Source organism: Vidua chalybeata, chromosome 22 (assembly GCF_026979565.1).
Source record: "Vidua chalybeata isolate OUT-0048 chromosome 22, bVidCha1 merged haplotype, whole genome shotgun sequence".
NCBI lineage: Eukaryota > Metazoa > Chordata > Aves > Passeriformes > Viduidae > Vidua > Vidua chalybeata.
In genome coordinates, this window is record NC_071551.1 from 6,365,818 (window position 1) to 6,381,372 (window position 15,555).

General features: G+C 40.2%; 1 protein-coding gene across 4 annotated transcripts in view; it reads left to right on the forward strand.

The window, feature by feature from the left end:
* The window catches only part of DVL1 (dishevelled segment polarity protein 1), a 74,885-nt gene that overhangs the window by 33,119 nt on the left and 26,211 nt on the right, over positions 1-15,555 (forward strand). For all 4 annotated transcript variants that reach the window (XM_053962624.1, XM_053962623.1, XM_053962625.1 and 1 more), the window contains exons 3-4: positions 6,428-6,549; positions 11,762-11,874. In XM_053962624.1, the coding sequence (XP_053818599.1) occupies positions 6,428-6,549; positions 11,762-11,874 (235 nt within the window). The remainder of the gene's footprint in view (positions 1-6,427; positions 6,550-11,761; positions 11,875-15,555) is intronic.

The window sequence follows — 15,555 nt, forward strand, 5'->3', positions numbered from 1 at the left end:
AATTATTTTAAATTATTATATAAATAAGATTTTATTTAATGGAGCCTTTTTGGTGTGCTGGACTGAATTTTTTTTTTATTCTGCTCGGGATGAATTCCGAACCCACCCAGTTCTGCAGAGCCAGCACGGATTGGAGGAAGAAGAATTGGATTTATTCCTTCAAAACTTGGATTTTTTTCCCTGCCTTCCACCCATCAGCCTGCTCCCAAATGTAGCCTGGCTTGGAGCTCACAAAATGCACTTTTTGCAGATGATGTTGACAGGGGTTTCAGCAATCAGCTGGAACATCTGGGTCTGACCTGCCTTATGAATTGCAAATGACTTTTTCACCCATAAAATCGCAGGGCTTATCTGCCTCCTTTTGCTGCTAATTACTGGAGGAGTTTTATGTAAATCTGGCTGGAAGTTAATTGTTCCCTTTCGAATTCTTTAATGTCCCATTCACTGGGACTTAACGGATCATTGCACACAAATCTTCCAGGCACAGCAAAGTTGGGTCTTTGCCTTTTGAAAAAAAAGATATAATTTAAAAAATATATATATAATGTAATATAATATGATATAATGTAATATAATATGATGTAATATAATATAATATAATATAATATAATATAATATAATATAATATAATATAATATAATATAATGTAATATAATGTAATATAATGTAATATAATATCTAAATTTTAATATATATAATATATAAAATTTCAATATATTATATATATATATAAATTAGATATATATAATTTAGAAATATATTCCTATATATATGTTATTTATATATAATATATAAACATATATAAAATAGTATAGCATATAATATAAATATAATAATAGGTAAAATATATAAACTTTCAGTGTATTTTTATCTAGATTTTAATATAATATGCATATATAAATATATACATAATATAATATATTAAATGTATTGTAGGAATTAATGTAATGTAATAGAGTAGACTAGAATATATGATATTACATTATATTATATTACATTATATTATATTATATTATATTATATTATATTATATTATATTATATTATATTATATTATATTATATTATATTATATTATTATATTATAATATTATATTATATTGCATTATATTATATTGCATGATATTACATGATATTATCATCTTATCATATTATATCATACATTATATTACATTATATTACATTATATTTAGCATTACATTATATAGAATATTATAATATACAAAATCTATTAAATTTTTATATATACCCAGGGATTTTTTCATTGCTTTGGCCAGGGCTGTTCCTTTACCCGCTGCCCATTTGTTTGTGTTCAGCGGAACCGGGGCGTTCCCTGTCCCGGCTCTGAGCCCGGATATCCAGGGGGTCTGCAGGAGTGATTTCCATAGGGGAGGATATCCAGGGGGTCTGCAGGACTGATTTCCATAGGGGAGGATATCCAGGGGGGTCTGCAGGACTGATTTCCATAGGGGAGGATATCCAGGGGGGTCTGCAGGACTGATTTCCATAGGGGAGGATATCCAGGGGGTCTGCAGGACTGATTTCCATAGGGGAGGATATCCAGGGGGTCTGCAGGACTGATTTCCATAGGGGAGGATATCCAGGGGGTCTGCAGGACTGATTTCCATAGGGGAGGATATCCAGGGGGGGTCTGCAGGACTGATTTCCATAGGGGAGGATATCCAGGGGGTCTGCAGGACTGATTTCTATAGGGGAGGATATCCAGGGGGGTCTGCAGGAGTGATTTCCATAGGGGAGGATATCCAGGGGGGTCTGCAGGACTGATTTCCATAGGGGAGGATATCCAGGGGGTCTGCAGGACTGATTTCCATAGGGGAGGATATCCAGGGGGGTCTGCAGGACTGATTTCCATAGGGGAGGAGATCCAGGGGGGTCTGCAGGACTGATTTCTATAGGGGAGGATATCCAGGGGGGTCTGCAGGAGTGATTTCCATAGGGGAGGATATCCAGGGGGGTCTGCAGGACTGATTTCCATAGGGGAGGATATCCAGGGGGTCTGCAGGACTGATTTCCATAGGGGAGGATATCCAGGGGGTCTGCAGGACTGATTTCCATAGGGGAGGATATCCAGGGGGGTCTGCAGGACTGATTTCCATAGGGGAGGATATCCAGGGGGTCTGCAGGACTGATTTCCATAGGGGAGGATATCCAGGGGGTCTGCAGGACTGATTTCCATAGGGGAGGATATCCAGGGGGTCTGCAGGACTGATTTCCATAGGGGAGGATATCCAGGGGGTCTGCAGGACTGATTTCCATAGGGGAGGATATCCAGGGGGGGCTGCAGGAGTGATTTCCATAGGGGAGGATATCCAGGGGGGCTGCAGGACTGATTTCCATAGGGGAGGAGATCCAGGGGGGGCTGCAGGAGTGATTTCCATAGGGGAGGAGATCCAGGGGGGGTCTGCAGGACTGATTTCCATAGGGGAGGATATCCAGGGGGTCTGCAGGACTGATTTCCATAGGGGAGGATATCCAGGGGGTTTGCAGGACTGATTTCCATAGGGGAGGATATCCAGGGGGGTCTGCAGGACTGATTTCCATAGGGGAGGAGATCCAGGGGGTTTGCAGGACTGATTTCCATAGGGGAGGATATCCAGGGGAGGATCTGCAAGCCTGCAGTTGTTCTTTAGTTTGGCTGCCCTGGAGTACAGCTGGATTAGTGGTGAATTAAAATCCCTGCTGCTAATTAGCTGTTTAAACTTCCTCCCCAGCCCTCCTGTGTCCTGCTTGTTTTCCTCCTCCGCATCTCTTTTGATTTCAGGCTGGGTTTGTTTTTCTTCTTGTTTGTTTTTGGTTCTTTTTGTTGTTGTGGTGGTGGTGTTTTTTAAGCATGAAATAATTCGGGACAGAGAGCTGCTCCTTCCTAGATTCCTTTGCAAGGAATCCTTTAAAAATCCCCCTTTTCCACTTTTAAACCTTTAGTTTTTTTTTTGACAATAGAGAGACTATAATTAATCGTATGTCAGAATTCATAATTAATTACAGTAAATGCATTTACACAAACCCATCTTCTGCCAGAAACAGCTGATATCTGTCCTGTTTTCCTAACATACAGCACAGAATATAATTTTTCTCTGGAACTCATTTGGAGTTTTCCTGGGACTGCTTACCTTAACTAAGTTATTAATGCAGTTTTACCTTTTTACCTTTTTATTTTTGGGCCTTAACTGGACAATTTGAAAAATGTGGAAGAAAATATTTTTTTGCAATGGCTTACAATGTTTTTCCCTGTTCTTTGCACGGTGGAAGCTGGGAGTGTGGCAGGAATTGGTTTGTGGCTGCTGCCAGGTCTGTTATCTCTGTTTTTTAGGAAGGATTTGCAACATCTGGGAACAATTCCTTGCCTGGCTGCTGGGAATGTGCAGTTCCCCATTGGCTGGCAGTGATGTCACTGCCTTCTGTGAGGTTTTCCCTGGTTTCTCCTCCCCATTATCTGGGTGCCAGCAGATAATTCTTGTCCTGTTTGTACATCAGCTTTTTACAGCCTCTATTTGCAATTATAATTAACGCTGTGGTGGGGCAGAACCATTTGACAAGGGCAGCACAGGAGCTTCAGGGCTGGGAAATGAAAAAAAAAAAAATTGCCCAGAGCTGAGGCAGGGAATAAAAATCCCCAGGAGCAGAATCTTGTGTTGAAATGAGCTGATTTCAGAGCCAGTCTCTTCACACTTTATATAAACCCTCACTCATCCCAAGCCTCATCTCAGTGCAGACAATTTCTCCTAGCTCAGATAAATATCCTTCTCCTGCTAAGGTTTTTGCAGGGATGTGGAGTGCTGGTGCCTTTGAGGGAATTCCTGGTGGAGCACAGCCCTTTTCTGCAATTGCTGCTTTGGGAGCAGCCTCGTGTGGATAATGGGGCACAGCTCTGCAGCTTTGACTTGGGGTTTGAGCTGCCTGTGACTTGATGGGAAATAATTACTGCCAGCTCAGAGATGAATGTGGCTGTTGTGGAAGTTGCTGTCAAAAATATAAATGGTTCTTTTGGGTATTTCTTTACTCACTGTGGTGCCTTGTGAAGGCTGAGCTGGAACAGAGCTAAAGAATAAAGCAGGGATTTATTAAAGGATCTCCTCATGGATCCACCTTGGGCAGCACCAGAGCCCAGCCAGGGCTGCACCCAAGGTGAACCCAAATGGTCCCAAGAAATGGATGATTGGTCACAAAATGATCAGCTCTGCTCCATTTGCACCTTGGAGTTGATTGTCCCATTCCAGCTTTAGCCCAGGCACTCCCATCCTGCTTGTTTTTCTCTCTCCAGCCCACGCTGTTTGTGCTCCTGGGCCTGAGCTTTGGATCATTTGTCCTTGGTGCCCAGCTGGAGCAGGAATTGTTTTGTCTCCCTGCTCTGTGCACAGAGCTCAGCATCCCCTCATGTGAAGCCCAGAGCCACACACTAAAGCAGCAGAGAATGTGAAAAATAGAAAAGCTGAACCTGAGGCATCAGCACAGAATGTGAAAAATAGAAAAGCCCAAACCTGAGACATCAGCTGGGATCAGTCCCTCACCCCTCCCTGAGCTCAGAGAAACACCAGGAGCTGCTGCTGTTCCTCAGTGAGCGTTTCAATATTGTCCTTTTGGTGCTGATAAATTAATCAATATTTAGCCAGACGAGATTTGAGAGCAGAGTGCATCCAGTGTTTGCTCTCTCTCCCCTCCCCAGGCTGGTTTTTGTGTGGACTCTGCACAGGCCATTCCTTCAGCTGGCTCAATGCCTGGGGGAGTTTATTCAGATTTCTGCTGAGCTCTGGAAGAGTCAGGCCTTGTCATAATTAATTAAAAAGCATCAGCAAATTTGGTGGAGAGGGGCTAAAAAAGAAAAAAAAAAGAAAAAAAAGGGGAAATTTTCCTACAGAGGTGAAACAACTGATCAGAGATTGGAGAAGGGGTTGGAAGTCTGGAGGTGACACAGGCACTGAACTGAGCACTGATTTTTGCAGTGGAACTGATTTTCAGCCAGATTTTTTTTTTTTTTGCCAGGAATGCTGGAATTCTTCTCCTGCACAGGAGGGAAGGAAAAAGGAGTTTTCAGTCAGTGCTTTGTTACCACAGCCTGGACTTTGCCCAAACTCCCTGGTGTTTGTCCTGTCAGGGCCCTCAGAAAAGCACCTGAGATCATTTTCTGACATTCCATGGATATTCCCTCTCCACTTCCCAGGAAAGATGAGCAGGACCTCAGCTGTAAAAGCAATCAGCATTCAGATGGGAAAAATATGTTTATTTTCCTGGGAAAATTTTAGAAGTTTCATAAAGGACAACAGGAGACAAAGACTGTAAAGCAGAAGATGTTGCAGCTGGGTGTGTCTTAGTACTTAGCCAAGAGTACACTTATTATTTTGGAAATACTTTTTATACACTATTTCTGTGTATAAAATAAAAAAAGAAATATATATAAGATATATAAAAATAATATTTATAATAATATATATTAAGTATAAATACTTCTAAATAACAATTATATAGAATAATAAATATAAGAATATAACAAGAATATAATTAATAAATTATTATTAATAATAAATATAAATAATTTAATTAAAGTTGTCCAGGACTGGGATTTGGGAGAATTCCCAAGGATGGGGAATGCTGTGTGCAGGCCCTTGGTGTTTGGAATGAGGAGCTGGAGCCTTGCAGCATCTTTAATTCCATTTTTCCGTGGGGATTCTGGATATTATCCATTATCCAGGAGATTCCCTGCTAATAACTGGGAATATTGATAATTTTAATATTGACATAATGTTAATATTGACAGCATTGTCCAGGACTGGGATTTGGGAGAATTCCCAAGGATGGGGAATGCTGTGTGCAGGCCTTTGGTGTTTGGAATGAGCAGCTGGATCCTTGCAGCATCTTTAATTCTCTATTTTCAAGGGAATTCAGGATATTGATCCATTATCCAGTAGAGTCCATGCTAATGACTGGGAATATTGATAATTTTAATATTGACAGCCTTGTCCAGGACTGGGATTTGGGATAAATCCCAAGCACTTCACTCCACACGGGCCTTTGGTGTTTGGAATGAGCAGCTGGATCCTTGCAGCATCTTTAATTCTCTATTTTCAAGGGAATTCAGGATATTGATCCATTATCCAGTAGAGTCCATGCTAATGACTGGGAATATTGATAATTTTAATATTGACAGCCTTGTCCAGGACTGGGATTTGGGAGAATTCCCAAGCTCTCCACTCCGTAGAAGAATTCCTGGTGCCTGCAGGAATCCCGTGCCCATCCAGGCCGCTGATGTTTTCCCGTGGAGTCTGAATTGAACCTGATTTTCCACAGCTTTGCCAGAGATCCCTGCGCTTCCCCGTCTCTGCTTCCCCTCAGATCCCGGGATTTCGGCTCACCATGTGGGAGAAGCTGGTGGGATTTTGTGTAATTCTGCTGTTATTTTTTTCCTGTTGGCAGCTGGTCCTGGCTGAAAGCTCCCACTCTGACACGGGCTCGCAGTGCACCGAGAGCCACGTGGACCTTCCACCAGCCCTGGAGAGGACAGGGGGCATCGGCGACTCCCGGCCCCCCTCGTTCCAGTAAGCCCCAATTTACTGATCACAGTCTCATTTATCCAATTGATTTATCAATTTCTCATTCCCATCTATTTCCCGCCCTCGTTTCCCTTCTGCTGCAAGCCAGCTGTTTGTTGTTGTGGTTAGAAAAATCAAATATTGAGGAATTAAAAGGGGGATAGGACTGAAAAAACCCTGTCATTGTTACAGTGAATATCCATCCAATATTAAACATTTATCCAGAATATCTCATTTTCCCAGCCCCCATCATTCCAGTAATTCCCATTTATTTATCAATTTCTCATTCCCATCTATTTCCCACCCTCATTTCCCTTCCTGCTGCAAACCGACTGTTTGTTGTTGTGGTTATAAAAATTAAATATCAAGGAATAAAAAGGGGATGGGACTAAAAAACCCCTGTCATTGTTACAATGAATATTTATCCAATATTAAACATTTATCCAGAATATCTCATTTTCCCAGCCCCCATCATTCCAGTAATTCCCATTTATTTATCAATTTCTCATTCCCATCTATTTCCCACCCTCATTTCCCTTCCTGCTGCAAGCCGACTGTTTGTTGTTGTGGTTATAAAAATTAAATATCAAGGAATAAAAAGGGGATGGGACTAAAAAACCCCTGTCATTGTTACAATGAATATTTATCCAATATTAAACATTTATCCAGAATATCTCATTTTCCCAGCCCCCATCATTCCAGTAATTCCCATTTATTTATCAATTTCTCATTCCCATCTATTTCCCACCCTCATTTCCCTTCCTGCTGCAAGCCAGCTGTTTGTTGTTGTGGTTATAAAAATTAAATATCAAGGAATAAAAAGGGGGATGGGACTGAAAAACCCCTGTCATTGCTAGAGTGAATATTTATCCAATATATTTATCCAACATAAAATATTTATCCAGAATATCTCATTTTCCCAGCCCCCATAATTCTAGTAATCCCCATTTATTTATCAAATTCAAATTCCCATCTATTTCCCACCCTCATTTCCCTTCCTGCTTCAAGCCAGCTGTTTGTTGTTGTGGTTAGAAAAATCAAATATTGAGGAATTAAAAGTGGGATGGGAATTAAGTTTCCCTGTCATTGTTAGGGTGAATATTTATCCAGTATAAAATATTTATCCAAATTATCTCATTTTCCCAGCCCCCATCATTCCAGTAATTCACATGTATTTATCAGATTCTCATTCCCATCTATTTCTCACCCTTATTTCCCTTCCTACTGCAAGCCAAGTGTTTGATTTTTGTCAAAATCAAATATTGAGGAATTAAAATGGGGATAGGACTGAAAAACCCCTGTCCTTGTTAAGAGTGAAATATTTATCCAGAATATCTCATTTTCCCAGCCCCCATCATTCCAGTAATTCCCATTTATTCATCAGATTCTCATTCCCATCTATTTCCCACCCTCATTTCCCTTCCTGCTTCAAGCCAGCTGTTTGTTGTTGTGGTTAGAAAAATCAAATATTGAGGAATTAAAAGGGGGATAGGACTGAAAAACCCCTGTCATTGTTAGAATGGATATTGATCCAACATAAAATATTTATCCAAAATACCTCATTTTCCCAGCCCCCATCATTCCAGTAATCCCCATTTATTTATCAAATTCAAATTCCCATCTATTTCCCACCCTCATTTCCCTTCCTGCTGCAAGCCAAGTGTTTGATTTTTAGAAAAATCAAATATTGAGGGCTTAAAAGTGGGATGTGACTGAAAAAAAACCCTGTCATTGTTAATAGTGAAATATTTATCCAAAATATCTCATTTTCCAGCCTGCTGTGGATGAGTTCAGTAGGGAGGGAGCCCAGAATGCTTTTTGCAGTGTGTGGCTGACAAGTGATTAGTGTGTTCTGTAATTAGGGAGGGTGCAGAGCCAGCTGGAGCTGCTGGCAGCAGGGGGAATTTCCACCAGGAATAATTCCTGCTCCAGCTGTGTGTGGCCAGGCTGGGAATAGCTGCTTTGATATTGTTATTTCCTCTTCCTGGTCCAAGGGCTATCCTTAGGATGCCTTCATTTTCCAGGGAATTTCCAGCAGGGAATAAAATTCCGCCTTCCACCAGGAGGATTTAAAGCAGGGCCTTGTGCTCTTAGGCTGTGTTTGGAAAAGGAAATATGGCCTAGATTTGCTTTTTTTTCCCATTTTTTGGGATGGTTGTTGCCTGGAAGAGCCCTCAGTGTTGTGAATGTTTAAAAAAAAAAAAACCTTTTAGAGGGGACAAGAAATCCTGGGAGATGCTGGCAGTGCCTTGCAAGGGCTGTGCTGCCCTCCTGTGTTCTGATCTGGCCAGAAAATAAAACCAGGCTTTTTGTCTTTCCTGGCCTAAACCTGCCTGCAACAGCTGTGAGCTCCAGCTTTGTTTACAAAGATAATTAGCTGGTAATTAGGCACGAGGTCTGTGGGTCCAATGCCCTGCTGGTCCTCCTGCTTCTTCCAGAATATTCCAAATATTGCAGAGAAAACGTGGCAATGCTCCGAGGGCTCAGGACGTTGCTCAGGTGTGGCAGGCACGTTCTCCTCTCAGGATTTTTCACAGAGGAGCACAGAGGGAAGAAAGAGAAAACAATTTCTATTTCTGCTCCTTGTTTTTCCCATGTGGAATGTGCCTGGAGAATTGTTTACCTGGGGTGATTGCTTGGTTGGATTCTGGTGAGGATTGTTTGAGCCTGGTGGCCAATCCAACCCAACCCAACCCAATCCAACCCAACCCAATCCAATCCAACCCAATCCAATCCAACCCAATCCAATCCAACCCAATCCAATCCAACCCAATCCAATCCAATCCAACCAACCCAATCCAACCCAACCCATTCCAACCCAATCCAACCCATTCCAACCCAATCCAACCCAATCCAACCAATCCAACCCAATCCAATCCAACCCAACCCAATCCAATCCAATCCAACCCAATCCAACCCAACCCAATCCAACCCAATCCAACCCAATCCAACCCAACCCAATCCAACCCAATCCAACCCAACCCGATCCAATCCGATCCAACCCAATCCAGCCCAATCCAATCCAACCCAACCCAACCCACCTGTGGCTGCACTCTCAGAGAGGGTCATGAGTTGTGAGTTAGATTTGTAGTTAGAAAAGCAGGTTTGTAGTTTTAGTATCTCCTTTAAATAATATATTAATGGATTATAGCATAGTTATAATAAAGAAATCATTCAGCCTCTGAGCTGGAGTCACACATCAGCATCTCTTCCCACCAGGTTCACCTGCATTATTATTATTTATTGATTAAATATAGTAAAATGATAAATAATATATTATAAATTATTTATATATAATATCTAATGTTATATATTAATATATATATAATAGCTAATCAAAAATCCTATTTTGGAGGCAGGTTTGGGTTCTCAGGTGGCTCAAGATTGGGAATTTGAGCAGGAATCAGCAGAGAAAAACCAAATAAACCCTGTAGCAACTGGCTATTGAGTTATAAATGATAAATATCATCAATATATTATAAATTATTAAATGTATTAAAAGAAATTATATTTATTGATTATTATTTATTGATTAAATATATTTAAAATGATAAATACTATCAATATGTTATAAATGAGTAAATATATTAAAATAAAGATTTATTGATTTATTTACTTATATACTTGTTTATATTTAGTTACAAATTCAGTGTATTATTTATAATTACTAATATATACTTATAAATATAATATTTACTTATAAATATATTTTAATGTATTTATATTAAATATATGTATGATTCATAAAAATAAATATATTTAATACAATAGATTTCATATACTATTTAATATAATATTTAATATTATAATAATTATATTTACTTAGAAATATATTCTTTACCATTTTACTTATTTATAATTTATAAAAATAAATATATAAATATAATATTTAATATAATATTTAATAGAGTATTTAATAGAATATCTAATATAATATTTAATATTATAATCCTTATATTTACTTAGAAATATATTCTTTATTTTATTATTTTACTTATTTTACTTACTACTTCATTTATTTATTATTTTATAATATTTTACTCTACTTATCTCACACTATATTACAGTAATAAGGGCTCTCACTAACTTTTAACTAGAAAACTTGTGACTCCCTCCTGAGAGACTCACACAGTTGTGGATTTAATAGGTTGGTGAATTTAAACACTGTCACTAGGATTTAATTAACTAATTACTCTGGGTTAACAATCTTCAGAACACTTTGTACATGGGTACACCATGGAAATGGAAATGTTTTCCTGAAGGACAGCCTCGATTTCCCCGTGTCTGTGCTGGGCACAGCCATCCACGCACCGAGAGCGTGGCTGTGAGGAGCCTCTGCAATCTGGAAATGTCCTGTCCCCCTCACGAGGTTTTGGGGTTCTCCTTCCCCCTCACGAGGTTTTGGGGTTCTCCTTTCCCCCTCAAGAGGTTTTGGGCTTCTCCTTTCCCCCCTCACGAGGTTTTGGGGTTCTCCTTTCCCCCTCACAAAGTTTTGGGGTTCTCCTTTTCTCCCCTCATGAGGTTTTGGGGTTCTCCTTTCCCCCTCACGAGGTTTTGGGGTTCTCCTTCCCCCTCAAGAGGTTTTGGGGTTCTCCTTTCCCCCTCACAAAGTTTTGGGGTTCTCCTTTTCTCCCCTCAAGAGGTTTTGGGGTTCTCCTTTCCCCCTCACGAGGTTTTGGGGTTCTCCTTCCCCCCTGAGGTGTTTTTTGGGTTCTCTTTTCACCCCTCAGGTGGTTTTGGGTTGTCTTTTTACTCCTGAGGTGTTGTTTAGGCTCTCTTTGCCCCTTAAGTGTTTTATGCTCTCTTTCCCCCCTGAGGTGGTTTTGGGTTCTCTTTCCTCCCCTGAGGTATTTTTTTAGGTTCTCTTTCCCCCCTGAGGTATTTTTTAGGCTCTCCTTCCCCCCTGAGGTATTTTTTTAGGCTCTCTTTCCCCCGTGAGGTGTTTTTTAGGCTCTCTTTCCCCCCTGAGGTGTTTTTTAGGCTCTGTTTCCCCCCTGAGGTGTTTTTTAGGCTCTCTTTCCCCCCTGAGGTATTTTTTAGGCTCTGTTTCCCCCCTGAGGTGGTTTTGGGGTGTCCCAGCAGCCTGGGCCGGTTTGCAGCGCTCATCCCCCGCGCAGCTCTGTACCTTCTGCACCAACCTGCTCCCAGCTACAGCCTCCAGTGTGGGAAAGGGAAAAAGAGAATAACTGGGGGATTGTCCCCGTGTGCTCTGTCACAGCCCCAACGCTGCCAGCAGCAGGGATGGCCTGGACAACGAGACGGGAAGCGAGTCCGTGGTCAGCCACCGGCGCGAGCGGCACCGCCGCAGGAACCGCGAAGGCCACGAGGACGGTGAGTCCTTCCTCATCCTCCCCCTTGTCGATTTCTCTCGGGGTTCCTAAGGTCAGGGTGACCCCGAGATCGTGAAGAGTCTTTGCTTCCCCAGCCCGTGCAGCCAAAGAAGGAGCCTGGAATGCTCCGATTGTGCTCTCAAGGTTGTTTATTTCTTTTTATCTCTAGCGTTCTCTCTCTGACCTGCCGAGCTCTGCCCAGCAAGGAGGCCGTGGCCATCTGCCCCGAGCCTTGGGCAGCGCCCACGTTATATACTCAAAATTACATGTCTGTGTTACAATTTATTACCAATTCCCATCACCCATGTTAGACTGTGAATCTCTACCCTAAACCAATAGAAAAGTGTCACCATCACACCAAGACATGAAGGACAAGATGAAGGAGAAGGAGGTCAGGACACGCCCAAATCCCTCCATCTTGTCCCCTTGAACCCCATTCAAAAAATCCCCAAAATTCTACTTTTCCACCCTGTGTTAGTTCAAATATCACACTGCTCAAACCCTTGTGGCTTGTAATTCCTCATACAAAATTGACAGATTTTTCCACGGGCTAAAATGGAAGCCACAGGTGTTTTTGACTTCATGCCAAGGTCTCTGAGCCCCTGCCAGGGTCTGGAGCCAGCCAGGGCAGCCAGAGGGATGTGCTGGGCTCCGACACCCCCTTCCCAATCTTCCTCACCTCTCTCAGAGCAACAACTCCTCCTCCTCCTCCTCCTCCACTTGTGCCTGCATTCCTGCCTGCTTTCAGGGACTCTTTATTATTGCTAATGGAATAATTTGGTAATTGCTCCGAAAGTCTTTGAAGCTCGGCGTTTTTCCGAGAAACGCTTCACAGTGAAGTGGCAGAGAGATTGGTTTTGACAATGTGCAGAACTTTCTGTAGCATGAGAAGATGAATAGCTTGGCTGATGATTTCTCAAGGTTTAGATCAGGTGTGGTGTTTTCTGCTGGTGTAACAGAGGCTCTGAAGATTTTTTTTTTAATACCTAAATGCACCCCAAGTGCACCTGTAAAATGCAGAACTCCATCTCTTGCCTCTGGTCTGTACATCAAAGGAAGCTTGGGTTTTTCATTCATTGCCAGACAAGAATTTCCAGGCTTAATTAAGAATTAATAGGTGCCACCCATTGTGCTTAAAATGGTCCAGAACTTGGAATACTTGGGCCCAAGAAATGTCATCATAGCCTTTATTCACAGCTCCACCCAGCATAGCATTTGCCTCCAGTTAGAACCCCAGAAATCTGATTTATACTGAGGGATTCTGTTCATTTAACCCTTCCAGAGTGCCACTGATGAGGAGTGGATGGAAGTCCCTCAGTGGGATTTCTCAGAGAGCTGTCTGTGCATGATCCTGACTGCAAATTCCTTTGGGAACTGACAGAAAGAGGCAGAATCCTCTCACAGTGTTGATTAAAAACTTGTTGCAGGAAGAATGTGAAAAGGGGAGCTGTTTTAAGCATTAAATCAGTGCCAGTGCATGTTTTGCTCTGGGTGTTTATGGCCTAAGAGCTGGTGTTGGTGGATAAAATTGTTTGAGCACTGGAATTTCTGCCTGGAGTGCTCTGAAACCAATTCATGCATTTCCCTTGAGAAGGAAATGGGATAAAATTTCCTCCTTTTACCAAAGCCCAGGCAAGAACCTGTCACAAACATTACTGTTCTCTGAGTTTAGGCCTTCTGCCTGCAGTGGGTGAGTTCTGTTAGTGTGCATAAAGCAAGGAGAACTGCTTTAAAAGACATTATTTAATGTCCAGGGTGTTTCTGTGGTCACAACAATATTTCATTTAGCAATAACAGCCTAACAACACCAGGAGTGTGTTGTTTCCAGTGGAAAGCAAGTCTAAAATGCACAGTTCAGCTCTGTGTCCTGAATTGCCACTTGACAACACTAAAAGAAGAGAAATACCCTGATCCTGGGAAGGATTTTAAGGCCTTTTCATAACAGTGATCACAAGGTCACTCTTCTCTTGCACCTGCAGGTCTTGTCTGGGATGGAAAATGGGGGAGCAGCCCTAGGAAAAGGGGGACAAGGATGGGGAAAGGGCTGTGACACCTGGATCCAGCTATTCCAGGGCCAGCAGCTGCGTGCTGGGAAAACCCTCCTTCCCCTGCAGGAAGCAGGAAATGCAGTGAGAGTGTTTGATGTGCTCCTGCAGGGACTCGTTTGAATAATGCCCAAATTACAGCCCTGGTGCTTGGCAGAGGGGCAGGATGAGGGAACTCCTGGAGCTCTGTGTTACTCACAGCTCTGTGCCAGGGGATTTATTCCAGAGGCACAGGAACAGCTCGCCCAGCTGAGCAGTTTGGAACCGTTTGGTACAAAGAATCACCCACCCTGGCAAAGAGGATTTCCCTGGGTTCCCTCAAGGGAAAGGAGCTCTTGTTCCACGAGAAAACAGGAGCAGGGTGTTCCAGCCTTCATTTCAAACAGGTGAAGTGAGAAAAGGTCTGAAGGAGCATTTGGGAGCAGAGGAGCACTGAGCTGAAAGCTGAACAGGTCAAACAGGCTGAGTCCACTGAGCCCAGAGTGCTGGAATGGAGAGGTTCTACAGAATGAAGGTTGGGAAAACCCCAGGGAAGAAAACAGAAGATATTGTCAATGCATTTGTTACATATTTTAATAACTCCTTAAAAAATCTTATAACCTTCTAAACCATTCTAAACCATTCTAAAACCTTCTAAACAATATAAACCAAGCTCACCCTTAATAAAAAAACATAATAAAAAAGAATTTAAAAAATAACATCTATGCCTATATAAAATAGGCGTAAACAATATAAACCAAGCTCACCCTTAATAAAAAAATAGAATAAAATAGAATTAAAAAAAATAACATCTATGCCTATATAAAATAGGCGTAAACAATATAAACCAAACTCACTCTTAATAAAAAAATAAAAAAAAATTAAAAAATAATATCTATGCCTATATAAAATAGGCGTAAACAATATAAACCAAGCTCACCCTTAATAAAAAAACATAATAAAAAAGAATTTAAAAAATAACATCTATGCCTATATAAAATAGGCGTAAACAATATAAACCAAGCTCACCCTTAATAAAAAATATAATAAAATAGAATTTAAAAAATAACATCTATGCCTATATAAAATAGGCGTAAACAATATAAACCAAGCTCACCCTTAATAAAAAAACATAATAAAAAAGAATTTAAAAAAATAACATCTATGCCTATATAAAATAGGCATAAACAATATAAACCAAGCTCACCCTTAATAAAAAACATAATAAAAAAGAATTAAAAAAATAACATCTATGCCTATATAAAATAGGTATATAATAAAAAATTTATTACCTATAATTTAAAAATTACCGATAATAAAAATATATTTTATATAAATTATAAGTATATATATTTATATAAATTATTATATATTATACATTTATATAAATTATAATATATAAATATATTTTAATATTGAAAATATATAAATAATTTATATTAAATATAAAATATTATATAAAATATATTATATAAAATTATAAAATTATATAAAAGTATATAAAATATTATATTAAATATTAATAAATAAATATATATATAAATAAATATATCAATATTTTTATATTAAATATATATTTTTATTATAGGTAATTTTTAAATTATAGGTAATAAATTTTTTTTTTATATTAAAAAAAATAAGCTACACAGAGTTGGCAG